Here is a 23,281-nt window from a genome sequence, read left to right as displayed (position 1 = left end):
ATATAAATTTAAGAATATTTTCATATTTTGCTATTGATTTAAAATATTTAATTAGCTTTTAATAATGCATTTTATTTTGTATGTTTTTTTACATTTTGATACCACTGTGCACGCAGCAGTAGACCAGCAAATCGGTTTTAAAAAAAGGGTACAAGAACAAATATAAGCAAAAACCCCGTTTTGGAATCAACAGCAAACGTTGCCTGTTGTGAGTATCTTTGCCTGTTGCCCGTGTGTCTGTGTCTGTATCTGTGACTATATCTGTGGCAGTGGCTCCACATATTCATAAGCCCGAGTGTATTCGTATTCGTATTCATATATTCATGCCAGCGATATCTGCGTGCACAGACACACACACACACACAGACAAACACAGGCGCACGCATACAGGGATACATTATCGATGTACGCCCGTTCGTCGATGTTTTTGTGTACTTTATTTATATTTGTTTAACTCGGTTTTTTCTACCTTTTTGTTTAATACCTATTTGACTTTAATAAGTGATTGTTGTAGCATTTAAAGTGTCGAACGTTGCGCCACTTCAGTGCTCACTGTAAGCTCTCCTCTGTGCGTGTGTGTGTGTGTGTGTGTGTGTGTGTTTGGATCAACGGCAAGTGAGACACAGGCACAGGCAACGTTCGGGCCTGGCCTCCAGTTAGTCCGTGTCAGTTGATTCCATTTGACGCAGAGTCCAAAAAACGCATCGCCGAGCGATTGCAGAACGTTGCGATTCCGCTAATTTACTCGCTGATCACTGATCGCACGTTGCCGATCGTCGACTGGTTAGAGCGCGTATAGAGACAGAGAGAGAGAGAGAGAGACAGAGAGAAAGAGACAGACAGAGAGAGAGAGAGAGAAAGCGAGAGAGTAGTAGAGCGCATGCGCATGTGTATTAAATGAGCTGCTGCATGTTCTTTTTGTTTTTGCCTAGTTAGTCGCTGTCGTCGCCATATCAGCGAGTGCGTAAGTAGGACCGCGGTCTCTCGCTGGATCGCCGAATGGCATTTTTATGGCTTATTGAAATCGCGACGACAGTCAAAAGCGCGCTCACCGCTCGATACAACACTCCGGCAGCACCCAAAGAAAATGTAACGAGCCCCGTCGCTACCGTTAACTGTTAACTGTTAACCGTTAACCGCACTCGTCGCGTCAAGTGGAGCGCGATAAAAGGCCAACAATTGGAATTAGGCCCGAATTGCATGCATTGGCAGTAAAAGCCAGTAAATTGCCATAAATGAATTAGTATTTGAATTGGATTCAATAATAAATCAAAGCGTGGTCGTGACACGGCCAAATCGTGACCAATTAGTTTTTTTGTTTGTTATTCGTTATTATATTTGTACACAAATTAAAAAGCGATCGCGCATTAAAAATCGATCCAGCAACAACGTATCGTGCAAATAATTGCTGCCAGATCTAAAGTTAATTGTAATCAATGTGCAATTGAGAAACCACCCACCACCAACACACGCCCATACACCCAAACGCCCAGTGCCAAGGGAATACAAAAAAATATATACAACGTACAAATATACAAATATATATTATTCATATTTTTTTTTCTGTTCTCATTTTGTTGTTGTTGGCAAAACACGCAAACGGCAACAGCGTCAAGAATTTTAATTATGAGCAATTATAATCCGAATTGCGGTTACTTTGAGGATTGCAGCTATTATGCAAATAATGTATATCAACCGGATTATTGCATGCAGCCGGATTATGATTACAACAAACACGTCTACGAGTGAGTACCCAAAACAAATTGGCTCAGCGCCATTTCCATTTCACATTTCCCTTTTACGAATCCCATTGCCAAACGTCATGTAATGAATGGATAATAGCAACAATCTCAAATGCGCCTCACGACACGATTAGGGTCAATAAGTCGCACCCAATGCAAAATGCCGACGGCAATAGCCTTTTGGGCCAATGGACTCGGCCATAACAAATTCACTTGCAGTAATAAATACTTTGCCTCATGACAATACTAACTATATATATAACAACTCATGTATTTACTTTCTAAATGTGTCAAATTCTCACTTATTTACAATTAAAGTACCTGGCCTGATAGCAGAGTTAGTTTTTAGCAGACACATTTTGACGAAAACGTTTTTTTTCAACTGTTCCCCATGCTATGACAGCCATACATATAGGCTTAACTAGACTGCCTAAATAATATTGTGTTTATCGGGATAACTTTAAGAAGTCGTTTATAAAATGCCCAACTCTTCCATTTACACATATGAACACTATTGTTAGTTATAAGCATTTTTTCTATTCTATTTGGCGCAGTAGGGCTTTCATATTGACTTTACGTAGAACCACATTCTTTTCGTAAATGAATTTTTATTCAGTATGTGAAAGAGATAAATATAAATATACAATATAGATCTCGTTTTCATAGTACAATCTGTTCGATAAGCCCCAATAATTGTTCGGTTCACTATTCGATCCAACACCCTGCCTAAGATTCGATTCGTGAATCCAGTAACCTTCTGAAACTGTTAATAAAACAATTCAATTTTAAATTAACGACTGCCCGTTGTACTGAAAATATTGTAAAAGTAAATACTTTCATACACAAGTTGCGGGCTAAAATAGATCCATACCCAAAAGGCGCATCGATGGTCAGATTAATTCAATATCTGGGCCCAAATGTGTTTTTACTTCGGGACTGGGTCTCCATTTGGAGTTTTTCATTATCAAGTTAAAACCATTTTTGAGACAACTAATTAATTTGGACAACTGCTTTGATTTGGGGTTTGGATCATAGTGAAAATTGAATTGGAATTCGGGAACGAATCGGTTCGTTTCAAGATATGTTTGCATCCTTGCTTATAACAAAACACATTATTCAATATTCATTCTAATTAATATGAAAAACCAGTTTTGGAATGAACACCAATTTATAAATATCAGGTCAGTCAGATATCTACCACAATATATGCATGTACTACCACGATGAACATTATACAAGTGCAGTGCTTAGCCCCACACAGAGAAAAGTGTCAAAACATTTCCAAGAAATCGCTGCGGCAATTAAAAACAGTTTGATTTTAAATCAGTAAAGAAAACAGAAGCGCAGACAAGGGCCAAAACGAGAACAGACCTGGCCAGATGCGTCCGAAGACCGAAGTTTAAAAGGATCAATTCAGTTAGAGCCGAGGCAAACGTATTAACATTTAATGGCATAACATAATGAAATTGTGCTGATCGCACACACACAGATCGCATATCAGCCTGTTTTAAGCCCCTGATTTTCGCACATACATACACACATACACACAAGCACGCACACACAGTGCGTTGGCCTAAGCCAATGTTACGGCATTGTAATGCTGGCAGCGAGCGGAGCACTGAATGTGGCCGGCCAGAATGGCTAGCTAGCTGACTGACTGCCGCCGACTGGAACTGACTGACAGACTGGCTGGCTGACTGGCTGGCCGAGCATGTGTGATAAGCCGAGGGCAAAAGGTGTCGCTCAGCCAGGGCCAGAGCCAGAGCCAGAGCCAGAGCCAGGCAGTTGCGAGGGACGCACTCTCAACAATGCGCATTATTTCCACTTTGTCACCTTTTGCATTTTTAGCACGGCAACGGGGCGACCGGGTTTTTCACGGCTGCACTTTGAAAACCAAAACACATGTTTTGTGAAATCGTTTGGAAAATCACATGAAAACGGGATAGAGCGAGTGCGTGTGCGAATGAGTCTGAGACTGAGAATGAGAATGAGAGTTTCACAAATTTTACTTTAATTGGGTTTGTCCATAATCGTTGCATCGAACCCTCGGCTAATCTCGGATAATACTGTTTGCCAAATAAAAGCAATTCTATTTTTATTTCCATTTTATTTTCACGCTCATTGTTTTTCTTGTTGTTGTTGTTATTTCGAATCATTTTTCATTGATGTTTTGGCCAAAACTAAACCTGGTCGGGAGCTCTCTGGGATTTTCCCCTGTCACAGGTTGTTTTCTTCTGTTTTTTTTTTTGCTTGTTTCCTTTTTTTGTGTGTGTGTCGTGGGGCACAGGTTGTTGGCAAAATCTTTCGCAATTTGCTGCCATTGTGCGCCCTTAAGTCCAGCATTATTTATAATTAAGAGAGTCTTGCGCAAAGAGAACTAATTTGTATATTTGTTTAAAGTTCTAGCTCATGTTATACCACAAATCCGCAAGCTGTTTGGTTTTCTTTAGTTTGTTGCTTGCACAAACAAAACCCACAACAGACAACAAATCCAAAGATCTCGTCTGCTAAATGCAAATAGTTCTCACAGTGCTTCAAGCCAGCCAGTCAAACAACAGGCCCAACTCTTGTCCAAAGTTGAAAAAAAAAATATATATATATATATAAAAATAAATAAATATGAAACCAGTTAGGCTTTATAAGTTGCCCCTTTTCACAGTCTGCGCACTCACTTGTGTTCTGGAGTAGAAAAGGACACGCTATGCACTTGTCTGGCCCCCTGAAATATGAAGTTCGAAAACATAATTTTATTTGATGATACTATTTTTATTAATAAAACAAAAAAGTAACAAAAGAAGAAAAAAGTAACGTTAAGCGTTACTAAACGCAACTCGGAAACGCAGTCAGTCAAGTTGAACGTACTCCAAAAATCGTAAGCTTCGAATGCCTGGGAATATGAGCACATGTCGTCGTCGTCATCATCATCAACATCGTCCCCGTCGGATGAGCCAGGAAGTAAACAAAACATACACGAATCGCCAGCCAGCATATTTCAAATGTTGCCCCTGGTAGACTGGCAAGCTCTTTGAATACCCTACATTTTAATATATTCGATATGATGCTTCGGTGGTCTCGCAACCATATCTGAGTATTCTTTCTATATCTAAATGTCGTTGTATATACTGAGTGATATTTTTTCGTATTTTGTTCTACCAAATTATCATTTATTGCAAAAGAGGCAGCGGAGGAAGGCTACTGCTTGAATTTGAAATATATATATCTGTGTATTTTCAAAAAATTACAGAAGGGTCTTTTGAATAAACATTTGACTCAAGATGCAAAGTTTGGTAAAATATCCAATATTTTATATTCGATAGTTATTTAATCAAACGAGCCAGCTAGTTCAATATATATTTAATTAAGCTTTTGAAAATTTAAATGAGTTTATTTGGGATCCATATATTACCTTAGACTGAAGAGAAGTTAAGAGCTTTTGACTTGAATTCTAAAACTCGTTTCTTTTCTTTATGTTAAGCTATTTATCCTGAAAAAAAGCAGCATTATGCATTATATATTTTCTTTTGCAGGATTAGAGCTAAAACTTAATAATGTATAACTTAATGTTAATTTAACACAATGTAAAAGTTCGATTTTCAACCGAAACCAGACACGACACAAAAAAGATAGTTTGAATTGCAGGGTATGCAAGTGTGTTGCATGTTTTGAATGCGTTTAATACGCCCCTTACGCGCGATAATTTGTATTTTTTTAGGGCAAATATTAACGTTAAGTCGTACTTCTTTGCTTTATTATTTTGGCCAGCAGTGCAGGGCTGTCGAGTTACTGAAAAAAAGCGCATTTTAAATGAAGTTAAGACTCACTTTAAATTAAAGTCAAAACTTAGATGCAAATTAAGTAGTCTTGGGCACTGATCAAAAAACGACTCACGCTGCAACTCATATTAAGGACACTCGACAACCCTGGATTTTGTGCATTTGGTTTTAGCCAGCTCGTTGTTGCCCAAACTGTCACCCGCGAACTATATTCTGTTTTTCGCTTCGTTTTTTCTTTTCCATATACTTTTTTTTTGGTATCTGCCTGACTAAAACGACGCTGTCAAAGCGGCCACTTGCCAGCGCAGGCTGTCATTGTTGTTGCTGTTGTTTTCTGCTCCGTCTGCCGAACTGTTGTCTGTGCCACATGTCATGAGAGTGGGGGCTCACAAAAGAAAAGACACTGTGGCAGCAAGTTTGGCTCAAATGGCGACAGTTTGGGCCAAATCAGAAATTGATACATTTAACAAAATGTTGCCCAGCTTTCGAGTTGACTCGGCGCGACGCGTGACTTTGTGACATTTAATGCCAGTTTGTCAGGCAGTCAGTCAGTCAGCTTGCAGATCGCATGCGCCATGCGAATGTGAAAATAACACAATAAAATTTGCATCTACTACTAACCAATACATCGTATCGTAGGTCGCTGTCGAACCCTGGGCAAGGGGTATTCATGTTTTGTCATGCAAGATTTCATGCATTAAAGAATGCTTCATCAAGCCAATAAGGTATAATAATTCTTGCTCAAAACACCGAGCCAGATTGATGTCGAACCGTCTGTCTGCTGCTGCAAAAAGCTTATTACCATATTGTATAAAAAAAAATGTTATTTTCATAAGTTTTTAATTTTAGCAGACTCAAAACAAACTCATCTATCCTGTTATACGCTAGAGTACCTGCTGGTCGACTACTCCCGATTAAAAATGTGTAGTTTTCTTTTTGCTGGTTTGATGGGCCTATAATGAAGCATGTGATTGGCTGAAGTGTCACAGGCGCCTCAACATGCAAGTGGGGGAAGTGCACAAAATAAAATTAACGTACAGCTGAAATCGTTTCTGGGCCGTGACTCTAATGTCTCATAAGCCCGCAGCCCGCTGCCTGGCGCAAATACTTCAGTCCACAAATCAAAGCTGACAAAACGCAACAATTAAACGCACAAAAGATACACAGATACATGCCCAGAGATACAGATACAATTGCAAGGGTCCAAAAACAATACCACAATAATGGGCAAGGTGTGTGTAAATCTGTGTGTGTCTCTGTGTCTGTGTGTTTAAAATGCCGCTGTGCCATTCATGAAAATATTGCAATTGAAATTGTTTGGCATTCGAAATAAATTGCAAATGTGTAACTGGCGAATGCGTCAAGCTGTGAAGAAGGAAGTAGGAAGTGCGCAGAGGAAGTTTGTAGCCAAAGGCATGACTGACAAACTGACAAACTGGCTAACTGACAAACTAGCCCAACTGGCACTGGCACAGTGGGACACGCAGTGCAAACCCATTTGTCAAGTTCGGGTTTACTTTATGGCTATGGCACTCACAATTAGATACTCATAGCCGACTCTTGCAGCTGTAAATACACACACACACACACAAACGCACACGTACACTCACAGACAATTACTCTTTTTTTTTTTTATTAGTCAATGAGCTTGTCCCGCCCTTTGTGTGTGGCTGCCTGCCTTCAATCGTTTAGCGATCCATTGACTCAAAGTCGAAATGAGGTACTCGCATGGAGAGCACAACATCCGCTGCTCGAGTTCGATTCCGATTTCGATTCCTATGCCGATACCGATTCGTATACCAACATCGACGTCGATGTCCTTTCAATAGAGCCCATGAAATGGCATTAGACGCAGGCTGCACAATTCAAATGGGAACCGGGAAGGGGGAACCTGAAAGTAGGAAGTAATTTATCTAAATTTACTAAGCCGAACGCATCAAATCGCTTTGCATTCCGTATGGAATTCTGATTACGTTCCTCGTCCAGCCACATGCGCTAATGACAATTGTGTGAAAGTATCCTAAGCTGATTTGTGCCATTTGCCAAACAGCTAAATAAACAGCTAGCACGTAGAAATTAAAGAGAAACTGACGAGTGTGAAGAGATTTGTAATAAATTGAGGAATACAAATGAATTCGATTTCAAAGACGCTTTCTTCCAGTTCGGAGTCAAATTTTAGGACATCTTATGTTATATTTATTTATATCTAACTCTTTCGATGCGTCTGCATCGATATGCTAAATGCAAGAAAGGAACGATTTGGCCCTAACAGATAACACTTCTTCAAGCCTATGCTTCCACGGAAATTAAAGAAACTCAGTTAGAAATGCAAAAGCTCAGCAATTGAATACGAAATTAACTTTTTGATTACTTCAGTAATTGAAAATAGGTTCTTATGTTAGGCAACTAATTGAAAATAGATTATTTTATTAGTAATTAGTTAACTAACTGAAAATTGGTTTTTATGTTAACCAAGTGTTCGTAATTATGTTAAAAATTAAGCAATACAATTTTGCTTTTGAGCACACGAGTCAACGCTAAGCATATATCAATTTCTGTATCAACGACCTTTATAGGGCACAAAGTGGATGGATCACATACAACCCGCATACACATTACACTAGACACAATCCGTTTTACAGGTGTCATATTCCCAATGATTGATAATTTTGTTTATCTAATACGAAATACTTGTTTAGAGGAAACTTTCGTTTTGCGTAACATTTATGCTTTAAGATAATGGGTCTACTATTGCATTAGAGGCATGTGGGGCATCGCCTGCCAGGTGCAAAGGTACATCGAGTCCAGCTTCCAGCTGTATTTACCCACAGCTGTAGCTTGAAATTCAGCTCAATAGCCTTAAGTATGAGTAGATGAAAAGCGGCAAAAGTAAAGCCCATTCAAAATTTTGGCAACTACAACACATTCTCTAGAATCAATAGGATGAGACAAAGGGGCAGGCTGGTTACAGAGATCACGCCAGCAACTGACCGGGGCCTGGGCTTGTTAAACAAACCCGAGATCAATCAATATCAAATGGGCCGGGTAGAAAGATTGCGCAAAAGGTGTGCGCTGAACGAGGCACTTCCGCCCATTCGAATCTCCTTGGAACAAAGTCACTTTTTGGGTAAATCACTTCCGCGCAACGAATCTGGAACCCAAATTGTCATGGCCGTCAATTGACAACACGAGCTCAGTTCGAGTTCATGGGTACGTCGAGGTGGAGGGTAACCTGGAAAATAAAATACAAATAAAATAGAAGAGAGCGAGAGTGAGAGCGAGAGCGAGAGTGAGGGCAGACGGTATGTAACGAAAGGAAAACCGGAAGGTAAATTAAAATGGATGACAATGGATGAGACGGGCTGCTGTTGCTGCTATAAACGAGCATTGAATGAATGGCTGCGCTCAGCTTCGAGTGTGTGTGCCTGTGTGCGTGTGTGTGTGTGTGTGTGTGCAAAGGTGTACATGGCACGCCACTCTGATCGCTGTGCTGTCATGGCTGCAAAGTACCTCGTAGTTAGCAAGCCTTGCATGTATCCTGTATCTGCAGCTAAGCAAACACCTTTTGCCAAAACTCTTCTGCGCCCTGTCTATCCATCTATTTGCCTATATATGTGTATATACATACATATCCGTATGCGTGCCTGATTTTTTACGCTCAATGCAGCAGCCGCCGCTTGGTGTTGGCAACGAACCGTTTAATTGGGGTTGTTAGCCCGCCCGCCCCTAAAAGCCGAAAAACTGTCGCGCGGTTTTTGCCTGCCCAACATTCTGACATTCAACATATTTTATTGCATTTGTATAGATTCGAATCCTGCAGCAATGGGAACAACAACATTAGCAGTCACCATGTCGAGCTATTGTTGTTAATTGTATCTCCCGGATACGGCTTGTTTGAGTGGCCTACGCATTGTCACACTTCAGTTTGAGTTGCCCATTGGGAGACGAGTTGCCCCTGGAACAGCTGCAAATCAAAAAAAAAAAAAAAAGATTGCTAGCACTAAAAATATCATTTAATAGAAGCTAGCAATTGGGAATCTCGTTGGAATTTAAGTGTTTTATAAAGCTACGTAATACCTTTCTAATATGCCTCACCTAAACATATGCCCACCTCTCCCTCCTCTGTTAATTTATATAAGATAATCTAAGTGCAAGCAGATAATTTTTATTCACCCATGCCTTGAATAAGAAGAGATTCCAATGCATAGATACGACTTGATGATATTCGTATAAGATATTTGGGATTATCAACGAAAGGAAACTAAAAAAAATTGTCATGTGTCATTGTAGAATGATTAGCACTAAACCTTAAGTATCAAATCTAAGCGTACAATAAAGTATTGGTAATTAGATCTAGATTGTAAAAGTATGTACTTATATGAAGAACACGCAATTTCCTTGGAGCTTTGCTAGTATTCTACAACGTTTCGCTCAGGTACAAAAGAGTCTAGCTGAAGATTAGAAATAATCGCAAGGGAAGCAATGAACGCGACTCTTCTGACGATTTGTTAAAAGATTTCATAAACGGAATGGTCTGTCTACGTTTTGGTATGCTTCAAAGATTTGCGATGCATCTTCAAGTAATCAGTCATATATATTTATATTCTCATCTAATAAAAATATCTAATGACTTTATTTCGGAACGCACACTTTACTTTTGAGCTCGGATGAAAGGCGAAATATTTTCATAGAATTGCTTGGTTAAAAAAGTTCTATTCAATTGTTTTCCGCCAAGCTTTCACATTTATGAGTGGAATTTCGTTCGAACTCCATCATGGCTTGCACTCAAGCAGCTTCCTAACTTAAACGCTTTGAGCTGAGTGTTGGTCAATCAATCAATCAGAGCTAGTCAGTCAGATCTAACTAACTTTTACTATATTTAATACTCAAGTGTCGAGATAATTATAGTTTTGTATGCATAAAATTATTTTTGTTATTTCAAATTTGGTTAAAGGTTATAAGCACATTTTTATTGTATCTATAGAAAGCTATTCAAACTTTCTATAGAAAAATTCGAAACTGAAAAAAGAGCTTCAGATTTCATTTAAGAAACTTATTTATATTCATAGTTAGGAACAGTGCTGCACGCCCTGGGAATGTTGGTGTTTCAGCTTACGGTTCGAACCAGCTGGAACCTCGTCTTTGAGTTCGGTTCGTCAACCACATAGTTCAAATGAGGGTTTGGTTAAAGCCTTGTTGCTCAAATATTTGGAAAATTTTTAATATAAAACATCTCGAAAGTTGCAGGCTTTATAAATGATCTCTACCAAATCTTGGCATCTACCAAATTTGGTAAGATAAATACAAAGGTTGCGCGCCAAGTTAGTTATGTGTCTCCTGTTAAAGCTTTCAATTTTAAGCTATATTAATTTTCAAATGGATGTGGCTCGGTTCAGCTTGTTTTGGGAGATTTTGATTGGTTAAAGATTCGGTTCTTAATAATAAAAAGAAAATGTTATTGCGGAATCAAGCAGGTTCGGCTCGAAGCTGATTTGCAGTCTTGGCTAGAAACATCTGATGGGAAGCGCTTTACATTATTACTACCACATTGAAAGTTAACCTTATTCAAAATTATATTAAGAAACAAGATAGTTTGTTCCTTTTATCGATATAAACTATAACATATGATCAAACTTTCTGCATTTTAATAAGGCTCTAATAACATTCTGTGTGTCACCATTAAACATACTGCAAATATTATTTTATAATGATTCCTATTACCTTCTTGTGGGGCATTGTCTTTGGCATTGGATAATAAGAGAATCACACAATCAACTCGCCAGTAAAGACACTTACGCTCAATGCAATTCAAATAAATTAGAATCTATTAAATGCAAAGATATAAAATCCTTTGGCCAACAAAATAAAAAAGGGACAACGACAACATGAGCCAATTGATTCGAGTTACTTAACCCTAAACAAAAATTCAAATGGGCAAGAGCCAAGCGAACGAACAACAACAACAAGAACAAAAACAACTTCAATAAACAACAAGCGTAACAACAACAACCCGCTAGAGTACTTTGAAGTGTTAGAAAGAAGAAACAAATAAATAAATAAATAAATTGTTGGACGGAGCTGAAACTGCCGGAAAAACAGAACAAGTTTTGTGCGCGAAATTCAATTGAATTTGTATGTATTTTGAATGCCACAGATACAAGATACATTTGCCAATATGAGAGACTCATTCATGTTGTTATTGTTGTTGCCGCTGACTGGCTACTTAAACTTCCTGCGGAAGCTAAAACTACAATAGCAGCAACAACAACAGCAGCAACAACGAAAGTAACAACAACAGGCAAAGCGACGCGTCGCAGCGACGTCGCTGCCAACGTTGAAAGGCTTTTACTTTGGTTAGCTCGCTTCCCTCTGGTTGTTATTCTTGTTGGTGTTGTATTTATTGTTGCTGCTATTGTTAAATGCAACATCATCATTAAGCGCATAACAATAGCCATCACACACACACACACAATCACGCACACACTCACACACTGCATACGCACATAGCGCTCTCTATGTACTCGTATTTAGAAGAGGCAGCGCACAAAATGGGCGTGCGATATGCTGCTGCTGCTGGTGCTTAACGTTGCCGCGCTATAAAATTTCCCTTAGCACCGTTATCCTGCCGCTGGGCAACTTGGGAAATTTCCCAACAGCAGCGCGCAAGTGCGCCATGCATGCTAGCTATCTTGCTCGCGCCGCACTACGATTGGCCAGAGGCAACACAGTGACGCGCCCACTTTTGCAGTGCCATGAACAGCAGCAGCGGCGGCAGCAGCGGCGGCAGCAGCAGCGGCGCAACAGCAACAGCGACGCCGACGGCATTACACGTAATTTCCCCAGGCGTGTGTTCTGTGTGTGTTTTGTTTTTGGATGAGGTGTGCGCGTGTTTTCCCATTTTCATTTGTAATCCGAGCCATGAACGGCCATAGAGTGCCAGTGGCCTCTCATGTGCCATGCACATAAATGTGGATCTGCTTATGTATACATATACATTTATATATATGTATTCATCTATATATATATTATTATCCAGAATGGGGGCCCTTCATGCACGCCATGTCTGCCATGTTATTTTTTCAATTGCTAAAACTTTTCGCCCTGCACGCGTCCTCTTGGCATTGTTCAAGTTAGCTAATGGTCGTTTTGATTATGTTCCTTTCATCAGCAGACCCTACATTGGCTACCCTACCACCCCCACCCCAAATAGCCACCTACACAATTGGGTGTGTTCTCCAATATTAGACAAGCGTCAGCTCCACATGTGTGTGCGTGTGTGTGTATATGTGACTACATATATGCATGGAGTTGTTGTGCAGAGCCTGAGCTAATCATGGGTTTACTTATGAAATCGAATTTCAAATGTGCCGGCTGTGCCCTCAAGTGCTTGGCAAGTCCTCACGACAATATTGAACAACCAGTTCAATGAATTAATACTCAACCCTTACTAATATTGAAGATACTAACATATAATATACACAATTTAGAATATAATTAAAAGTAATCAATAATTATAGTAATAATTTGAATAATACTAAACAAATAAATATTAAAACTTAAAAACATTTAAATTAAAAACAGGTTTTCCCAGATGAAAATATATAACACACAAATTAAATACCATAGAAAAAGGAATTGCTTTGAGTCGCAATTTAGAAATTCTTACTCAATTTATCTTCGGTTATCTTCGGCACACCGAAAATATAATACACTTGTATACATTTTCTTTACGGCCTTACAGATATGTCTTCATATCTTAAAATACAAATATCGTTTTCTTACAAAAACTTAATTTTCGACCGAAATATCCCCAGGTAGCTATATGATATAGTGGTCTGATCTTGATAGGATTTTGTACATATGTAAAGAGCATAGTTCAACTAAGATATGCCGGGTTTGGTAAGGATATCTTGATAAATATAAATGTTTTTCATACAAGAATTTAACTTTCGACCGATTGTTCCTATGTCAGCTATGTGATATAGAAGGTTAAATCTGGCCGGTTGCGACATATATCCGCTTGTAATAGAAAGAGAAACGAATGCAAAATTTTAAGATAATAGCTTTAAGACTGAGGGAATAGTTCGCATAAAATATAATAATTACGTATACCTCAATATAATACATTCCCTATGCAACTTACCGTCTATATAAGCTCATCTATATAATTAAGGTGATAAATAATTAAACTGTTTGTTGAGCAAAATAAAAAGAAAAATACACTGAAGGAAAAACAAAAACATTGTTCTCAATTTAAGAAAATGTGTTACTCTGTTAAGAACTTTATTAGCGTATATCATGTATCCAGATTCTTAAAGTAAGAGGTTAAGTTTAAATTTAAGTATTTGCCTAACATTTTAAGAACAAAACGTTTTGATTTTTGAACCCCATTTGATTGAAGATAACACGTGATCCTTAGTGAGATTTTCTTAAAAAATAAAACTTCCCGTTTAGATTCGTTGACTTTCAGATACCATATGCCAAATTTGGTGTCTGTAGGTCTTAGAGCTTATGTGATTGGTCCGTTTCAGCTAGGGCTATACAAATTCAACTACTATGGCTAAATAAAATGTATATTTTATATTAGTCGATGTTATCAGGGATAACCTACAAAAATTTCCGTTTGAAAATACCCTTTTATCGATTAATAATCGGTATAGGTTGTATGTAATTCGATATATATAAAAATATTTTGGCATATTTTAAAAACAGTTAAATTAAGAATCTGTAAGTATTGAAGACATATAACGGTAATTTATTTATTATATTAAAAATTTTCATTTCCATTTTCAATTGGAAGTAATTGAATTCGTGAACTTCGTCAAATATATTGATGATTATTGTATGAAATTTACAAAAATATACATTGAGCCTTATAAGAAGTCAGGATAGCTTTGCCCAATCCCAGCGAGCTTTGATTATTACTTATTTAAAGCTAGAAAGACCTTAGCAAATGAGTGCATAAAAAGTTCTGTTTAGATACTTATTAATCGACGAATGAGCTCGAAACAGAGCTTAAAGAGCAAACTCTTTAATGAGATGCCAAATGAGGCTAATATCGCACAAATGGGATCCCGTTACCGCCAGGACAATTGATGGCTCATGCACACGCATACATAAGTAGCCGCCAGGGCTAGGAGCTGGTCACTGGAGAGACGATAATGATAAATACAATATAATGACACGGCAATTGTTGACAACATCAAGTGCTGGACCGGGCAGAAGTCGACTCAGCTAGCCAGTCGGCCCGTCAGCCCGTCAACCCATCAACCCAGCTGAGCGCCGTGCCCATGAATGAAAGAGGTCCAGAGCAGAACGTTTGAATATGTTGGGATGCGGCGACTTGTCTGACTGGCTGGCAGCCTCTGCCGATACTCGAGCGGTACAATGGCAGCTCTCCACACACACACAGACACACACACACACACACACACACACACACACACGTGTATATAGAGAGGCGGCTCAAGTGGGCACTCGTCGGCTGGCAGTTGTGAGCGGGTGCAAGCGAGATGGCAGGCTTGCACACGCCTAGGCTGGCCTTGTTTGGCGCAAGGATGTGCGTTGGACAACAAATGGTGGTGGTTGTTGCTGTTGCTTTTGCTGGTGGTTGAATGAGCCACTCACATAGTTGCTGCTGCTGCTGCTGCCGACGTAGTATCCTTGTTGAAAAGGACATGAGAAGCCACTTAGTGAAAATGCGACGAACGCGCCGCGGCTAAACAAGAGCCAGAGAGACTCTCTATGGCGGTGTGCATGTGTGTGTTTGTGTGTGTGTGAGGCTATATACCCAATGGTGGATGGATGCACCATATACAACACTTACATCCATGTATGTATGTGTGTGTGTGAGTGTGTCTGTGTGCAGAGTAGTTTTTGGTACTTTTGCGCCGTTGGCTGCTTGGACTCGTGTCGAGTTCTTGATGTCTCGTTAGTTGTTGATGACACTTCAGTTTGGAATGTTTAGAGTGCGGCTGACAACGCAACCCGAGCACGAGTCGACAACGAGATTGAAATCAAAAACTGAAGCTGAAGCTGGATCTGTGGCCAAAATCCAAATCAAGACTCTTAACGTAATCGCTGTCGCGTTATTGAATCGCATCGCATCCGCGTCAAGTGAATTGCATTCCAAATTATTATGATAACAGGCAGCACAGTCAAAGCTCTTGCCAAGTGTTAGATAGTGTTGCGGTGCAGCAGAGAGTGTTGTACAATACGATCCTTTTGGATTTGTGTTTGTTATTGTTGTTTTTTTTGCACGTGTGACACTTGTGATTTGAACGGCCGCAAAGTGGCGGAGAAACGCAAAGGTACGCCGTCGCCAACGCCGCCGCCCGCGCAGCAGCGACGAAAATCGGGCAACGCGACGCCACCGGCAACACATCCGATAGCCATACCGGCTCCCAAAACGACGCCCACAACGGCTACGGACATGACCACCACGCACAGCCAGCCGGCGTTGGAGCGCACGCCGTCCAAGCACAAGGAGCGCGAGCGGGAACGGGAACGAGAGCGTGAGCGGACGGAGACAACCAACAGCAGCGGCAATAGCAGCGGCCTGGGCAGTGCTGGCAGCCTGCCTGCCTCGCCGCAGAGTGCGGCCACAGTTAGTCCTGGCACGCCCACAACGCCCAAGCGACCGCTGCGCACATCGACGCCCTCGGTGGAGCAGCGGGCATCCAAAATCATAAGCACCGCCAGCACCACGGTGCCCACAACAACGCCAACGAGTGGCGCCAACTTGGCGGCCGCCGAGCAGCTGCGCATCCCAACGGGCGCGGCGGCATTCAGCGGCTTCCCCGGGCTGCACAGCATGAGCAGTCTAATGGTGCCCTCGTCGGCGGCGGTCGCGGCCGCTGCGGCTGCACCTTTCCTGCCCTGGTCGCCCATACTGCTGCCCCCTTGGAGCCATGCTCTGCTGCCCGCCGCATTTTATCCGGCGGCTCTGCGCAACGCTTTGCCCGGGTAAGCAAAATTGATAAAACGCGCTAACCGCAATCCCCGATGCCCGGATTAGAGATCTTGCCCTATCTCTCTCTCTCCCTTCCTCTGTATTTCTACCTCTTTCTAACGCTTTCACACGCAAAGCTCGCCTGGCACTTGTGCGAATTTCGAAAATTGCGAAAGTTGCGAATAGCGAAAATGGTGGCTACGTTTGGGATTTTCCCACGGTGAACATTTTTCAAGTGGGTTTTTTAGTTAGTAATAAAATAATAAACGCATAGTAGGAATATTTAAGCTACCACTACAGGAAACCTCCTGTTTTCCTGAGAAAATTTGAAGAGAAACTGTTGGCTCTAATCAAATATTAGTTTTCCTACACAGCTTAGGGCATAAAACATTAATCAGTCCTGTACTTCATATATTTATATATTGCATATATACATTCAGACAACTGAAAAAATGCTTGGGTTCGGATCTCCGACTTTTGTTAGATTTATGCTTTACGATTAACCAAACCTTTAACCAACAACAGCCATGTTTGTGCAGTTTGTGCAAGCTGCAAGTCGAACCTGTGGTAATTTGTTTCGGTCTGTAAGCCTATGAGCAGTAGATTAATCAGCATACGTAATTATAATGATAACAATATGTATATTTGTATTATATACTAATTAACTTAGTTACGTATTCGAGCGTGTGCGTAACGTACATGAGCTTTATGCAATACATTTATATCTGTTAAAAAAAAAAATAGATTCGCGGTAAAAACAATCCTCGAATATTTGTGATTAAGACCAACAGCATCCCATCATATTTTGCTCAACTTTGCTAAAAGAATAATGGCAAATGCTGGGAATATTAAAAGAATCCTTTTAGCCTTGTAATTTAAGGGTATAGTTTTTTAGGGCACTTGCAGCACCCTCTTCACCGTCGTGGCCCGTGACAGTGTTATTTTAGGCCTCGTTCAGCTAATGAACTTTGCCCTCTAAGCCAGCCAGCCATCAACTGTAACGAGCTATGCCACTGAGCCGGCAATCCAATCAAGGCACTTACTCCCTAAACATTGTGCGGGGCACTTGCCCCGCGCAAAGCCTGCTGAAGCAAATTACCCAAATCCTGCAGCAGCCTTAAGATGTGACAGTGACCACACGTAATTCCCCCAGAGAAGATCCGCAGATTTGCTGGGCTGGTGCATGCTCAAATGTGCTCAAGGTCCTGTAATTGTGTGCAGCGCTGTTGTCCGACATTGATTGGCGATCGCAGCTCAAGTGGCAAAAGACGCAAAAGACGTCGATCTGTTTGGCCTGGCTGGCTTAGAAATTCCCATAGGTGAGTTGCAGGGAAACCCCAACCTGGCAACATGTGTGCAGCAGACGACAGCAACAGCAACAGTAACAGCAACAGCAGCGGCGACGTAGACGGCGTCACACTGTCTGGTCGAAGGCCGGTCGGAGTGCAAAGGGAATTCCGCTCAGACATGCGGGGAATGCCCCGCGTCCTGATGGACCTGAGCGCGTGGGAATTTCGCGCGCACAATTTGGGAAAACTCAGCGTGGAAAAACCGGAAGCAAGAGCGCTTTTTACTTGCGCCAACATGTGGCCGAAAAATGGTTAGGCCTGACCAAAGAGACCCGCGCCCGATCGCCCAGGTAGTGCAGCGGTGCACCAAAAGCGGATTTGAGTTTAATTGTTGATGGTATTAGTGGAAAATCAAATTTGCATTAGCCCTAGCTAAGCCCAAAACTAAAACTGAAACTGAAACTGAACTCAAACTGGGTTTTCAACTGTGACTGGGGTTTTGCTTTTGCAACTGGGACTAGGTGTCAATAATCCAGCGATTTGGCTGGCACTTAATCAAAGTTAATTCCGAGCAAGTGTGAAAAATCTAAACCCAAGTCGCAGCCCGATGCAATTTTCGTCAAAGTCAGTGCGTCAGGTACTTGCTGCTTGGTCAGGTAGAAATTTAGACCCGAACTGCAGTGTGCGTCTATTGTGTTGCTTTCCGGCCATTTCATTCATGACACGACACCGGATGTCGGATGTAGGACGTACAACGATGTGCAGCAAGTGTGTGTGTGTGTGTGTGTGTGTGTTGGAAGTGGTGAATCGACAATTAAAACTGTGCTCTTGTCTACTTGCAGCCTCTTTGATGCCAAGGTGCCGTCCTCGCAGCGTTCCGGCTTTCATATATCCGACATACTCAATTTGGATGGCTCCGAGCTGAAGAGCGCTGCAGCGGCAGCGGCAGCGGCGGCGCATCATACCCACAGCCATAGCGCGGAACTGGGCTCGGAGTCCAGCAATGGGCATGGTCATCCAGCGCCAGCAACACTGTCGCCGACGCCCAGCTCAGTACTGCCGCCGCCACCGCCGCCCAGCAGCGGGGATGAGCATGTAGCACCCGCGGCCCATGGTGATCATCAAACCACGGAGCACAGTGCGCAGTCGGCGCACCATCAGCAGCAGCAACACCTCCACCTTCACCAGCAACAGCAGCAACAACATCATCATCCGCATCTGCACCATCAGCCGCATCAGCCCGTTGCCCCGCTGCACTTGCCCCATCATCAGAGCGCTGGCGGCGCTCAGCCGCCCATGCCCCATATGGGCGCCCATGCCCATGCCGCTTCAGCGCAGGCCGCTGCCCATCTGCTGGCCAGTCACAATGCAGCGGCCGCTGCGGCGGTTGCCGCCGGCCAATATCTGCCGAAGAACTTTGCCGGCAACTTCGGCGACGAAATGTCCTCATACCATCACATGGCCCAAACAATGCTCTCCCACTCGGGTCGCAGTGCATGGATCAAGGAGAACGAAATATATGGTAAGTGTTCATACACAAATCGTAGGTATTTCATAAGCCTTAAATGCTTGCATAAGCCAAAGATTTTTTTGATTGAAACCAAATATAGCTTTAAAGAAATGAAAAGAATCCCTCAGTCAATATCTAATCATTTTTATACTGATTTGATTATTCGTTTATAATTTGTAAACGTTTTCTAATATCGTTCAGAAAAAAACATTTTTAATGCGAAAATATAGATATTCTAAAATCTTTCTGTTTATTAAAATCTATTGCAAATGTTGAGTTTGAAAATATGGCTATTAAATATTCTTAGTAAAAGCTTAAACGCATGTTAATACTTAACTGCCTCTAAGTTGTCAAGCTTCTGGGCCTAATTTAATTTTGCTACATGCATGTAAAACGTTTCTCGTAAAGTCAAGCTGCAGCTACTGGAATTATTTTAGCTGGGGAACCGGGAACGCGCAGGGATATGGAATTTTAAGAGCGAACGCCTAATAATATTGTTCAATAATTGCCTCACAAAAGGCAGCTGTGTTTGCATATCTACGGGCGACGTCAGTCAGTGGGAACCACTCGCCGAGGGCTCGATGAGCACTAACCCTTGGCTATGGCCATATGCCACGCCCCGTTCGGCAGACGCTATGTATTGTGGTGCAGTGTAGTGTTAGATGCGATATGTGTCGATTCAGGTGCTTGAAACGCGAAGTGCCCGCGGTCGGAACCACCCCTTTGGTCGCTTACGAGTACATACCCTAGAAACTGTGGCCCAACATAATCTTGACTAATAGTTTGTATGCGCTTCACACTTGAGGATTAATTTTGTTATTTTATTTTTTTCGCTTTTTGTTTTTTCTTTTTCGTTTTTTTTTTTTTATTTGGTACCATGTCGCTGTCGTATTCCCCCCTTCATTGTTGTCGCGGACACAACATTGTTCAGTCATTCCTTTCATATAAGCCTGGAAATTTATGGCACGCACTTCCGCTTCGTCCTTTTTTCGCTTTTGCACGGCCTTTCCTTGTTTTATTATTCCAATTTTTTCTTTTAGTCTTTTTGTTGATATGGTGCTCAGCTACAAATTATAATTGTTGCCTGATTGCCGTTCTTTTTTTTTTGGGAAATTTCACAGCTGTAAGTCGAGTCGTTTTGATTATATTAAGTTATTAATTTGTTGAGTTGTCATGGTGAAGACGATTCTAGTGCAGGACTCAAACTGGACTGGGACTGGCTTACATTGGTCTGGACTGGGACATGGACTGAGTCTAAGTTCAATTTAGTCAACTATGAATGAATGCGAATCATTAAATTCAGCCTTGCATGCATGTAATAAGTGTACTATGAAATATTCTACATAGATCACACCCAAATAAAAAACAAAACAAAGGAAAAACATATTAAACAGCTTGAATGCCCATGTGCGATAAATCAAAGTAACTATATCCCGATAGCAAAAAAAAAAAGTGGGCGTACGCAGCATTGGCAAACCGACCGAGAGTCGGGTAAAACGGCAAAAACGGAAGAAAGGGAGCCGGATGCAGGCAGAGGGACACAGAAGTCAGGGGCAGGGCGGCCATTAGAAGGCAGCTCTGTTTGAGGTTTGGCTTTTGTGTCGCATCCCATTGTCTCCCAGTTGGTTGCCCAGTTTCAAACCTTAATGTATTTTCATTAGCATTTGGTTGTGTATTCTCTCTCAAAACGGCAAACAATGACAGCAGCAAAAAAGATCGCACACATACACGCTACACGCTAAAGGCAACACCTCGAAGGTCAGAAGGCAGCCGAGCAATTGCCCAAAAGGTGTAACTCCGCAGGGTTGCCCCGCAGGGCAGGGAATGCAAACGCAGCCAGGTAGCACCCGACGATCGATCGAGCCTTGTCAATGGCCCGGTCCTCTAATTGACGTTATTAGTTGGGCTCGCTGCGGTGTGGCTCGAGGAGGGTAGCTCGCATCTGGCCACCACGATCTCTGCCCCGCGCCGCCTATCTGCAGGGCATAATCCAATTGTACGAGTCGTTGGCGGCTGTATCTGTTTACCCACTGACTATTCATTTAGCACCGCTGCCAATTTCTGCCTGTTCATGCTGATTGGGGTATGTCTGCCACTCTGTGCTTGGCTGTGTGTGTGAATTAATTTTTCGAAATTGTTGACAAATTGACTCTGTGACTAAACTGAGCAATAAAAGTGCGCGAAGATCGCAACGAACGAAATCTTGATCTTCTTAATGAAAATTGAATGTAGTTTAAGAAATTTCAAGTTATGTGTAACATAAATCAGTTAGTTTTTGTTGAGTGCTAGGATATTCTTTATTCAGGAGCCTTGATATTTGCAGCTTGATACTGCATCATATACATTCGGTATACGATAATTGATATGAATTTTTATTAGTTAATAATAAACTGTATTTTGCTCTTGTTGGTTGCTTACTGCGCTTAATTAGTTGTCTTTATTTCGCCCAAGCCCTTAGTAACCTCTCGCTCGCTTTCCGCTTTTCTTTCTCTGCAGGCACTCAGCAGCCGGCCAGCCCGGACAGCACCTCGCCCGTCACGTCGGAGGTCTCCTACACTTACATAGGCTCCAATTGCCAAACGTCGCCGGCTCTCTCCGGCGACTACAAGAGCTACAGCCGTTCAGCTGACAGCGATGCGCTCTCCGTAGGCGATGCGCTACACACGTTGCATGCTGGCGGTGCAGCCGGTGTCAGCTCAGCGGCGCATGCGTTGCATAACAACAACAATAATAATAACAATAATAATAATAATAATAACAACAACAACAATAGCCTGAAGCATGACGCAGGTGCCGGCAGCGGCAGCGCCCATGACGACAGCCTGAACGAGGATGGCATCGAAGAGGACATCGATGATGTGGACGATGCGGATGGCAGCGGCGGCGGCGGCGTCAACGCCGACGGCATGCCCAACAAGAAGCGCAAACGGCGCGTTCTCTTCACCAAGGCGCAAACATACGAGCTGGAGAGGCGTTTCCGGCAGCAGCGGTATCTAAGCGCACCGGAGCGCGAACACTTGGCCAGTTTGATAAGGCTGACGCCGACTCAGGTGAAGATCTGGTTCCAGAATCATCGCTACAAGACCAAGCGGGCACAGAACGAGAAGGGCTATGAGCATCCGGGCCTGCTGCATGGGCATGCCACACATCCGCATCATCCGTCTGCGCTGCCGTCGCCACGACGCGTCGCCGTACCCGTGCTGGTGCGCAATGGCAAGCCGTGTCTGGGCGATGGCTCCAAGCTGACGCAGGATTGTGTAAGCACTGCCACCGCGATGCAGAATGCCGCCGCACATCATCTGGTGGCGCTGAACGGTGCCGCCGCCTATCAGCATGCGGCGGCTGCCGCAGCGGCTGGTCTCCACGCCCATGCCCATGCCCACGCCCATCCGCATGCGCAGCGCGCCGCCTGGTGGCCCTAATATTGCTAGCTGCCTAGATTCGAGTTGGCCGAGCCGGGTGGGAGCGGCCAAATGACTGGTAACTCGAATACTGGACAATAAACTCGCTGTCAAAGTCGCAGCTGTGTGACACTGCCACAAATTGTGGCACATTTCGGTTGGGAATTCGAACAAACAAACAAAATTGGTGCAATAATATATAACAATGGGTCGACAACAAGCAATTGACGCACTCTCCTCTACTCCAACTCTCCGTCTCCCGTCTCAAAAAATAAAATTTAGAAAAAGCAAAAAAAAAAAAAAAACAAGCGGAAGGCGTCAGCTGCCACAAGCTTGTGGCAAGGCCAAGCCGGGAGCAGCAAGTGCTCAACTTGAAGAAATCTTCGCCAAGCAAAAGTTGTTGTTGCATGTTGCATGTTGCATGTGCAACAATGTCAACAACATATATCATTCGTGTAATAAATCGCTATAAATACAAATACATTTTTTTCCTGCAGCTCTAAGGCTGCGGGCCATTTAGCCATAAGTTTTTTTTTTTACCTTTTTTTTTAACAAAAGTCGTTAATACCTATAAAATACTAGATATAGAGACAAGTTTTTTTTTTCGCCTAGACC

At 42.3% G+C, this 23,281-nt stretch overlaps 1 protein-coding gene across 2 annotated transcripts; it reads left to right on the top strand.

Annotated features, from left to right (window-relative positions):
• The first annotated feature begins 1,565 nt into the window (after positions 1 to 1,565).
• Positions 1,566 to 23,281, top strand: LOC115771358 (homeobox protein vnd). Of its 2 annotated transcripts, none has more exons than XM_030717041.1 (3): positions 1,566 to 1,745; positions 18,598 to 19,277; positions 21,762 to 23,281. In XM_030717041.1, the coding sequence occupies exons 1-3, from the start codon at positions 1,627 to 1,629 to the stop codon at positions 22,685 to 22,687; spliced, it is 1,725 nt and encodes a 574-aa protein (XP_030572901.1). In that variant the 5' UTR covers positions 1,566 to 1,626; the 3' UTR covers positions 22,688 to 23,281. The 2 variants fall into 2 exon arrangements, with proteins under 2 accessions (XP_030572901.1, XP_030572900.1); XM_030717040.1 differs by lacking the exon at positions 1,566 to 1,745 and adding an exon at positions 15,948 to 16,480.

This window comes from Drosophila novamexicana, unplaced genomic scaffold (genome assembly GCF_003285875.2).
Source record: "Drosophila novamexicana strain 15010-1031.04,08,12 unplaced genomic scaffold, DnovRS2.1 tig00000068-arrow-arrow-pilon, whole genome shotgun sequence".
Lineage (NCBI taxonomy): Eukaryota > Metazoa > Arthropoda > Insecta > Diptera > Drosophilidae > Drosophila > Drosophila novamexicana.
This window is presented reverse-complemented; position numbering and strand designations above follow the sequence as displayed.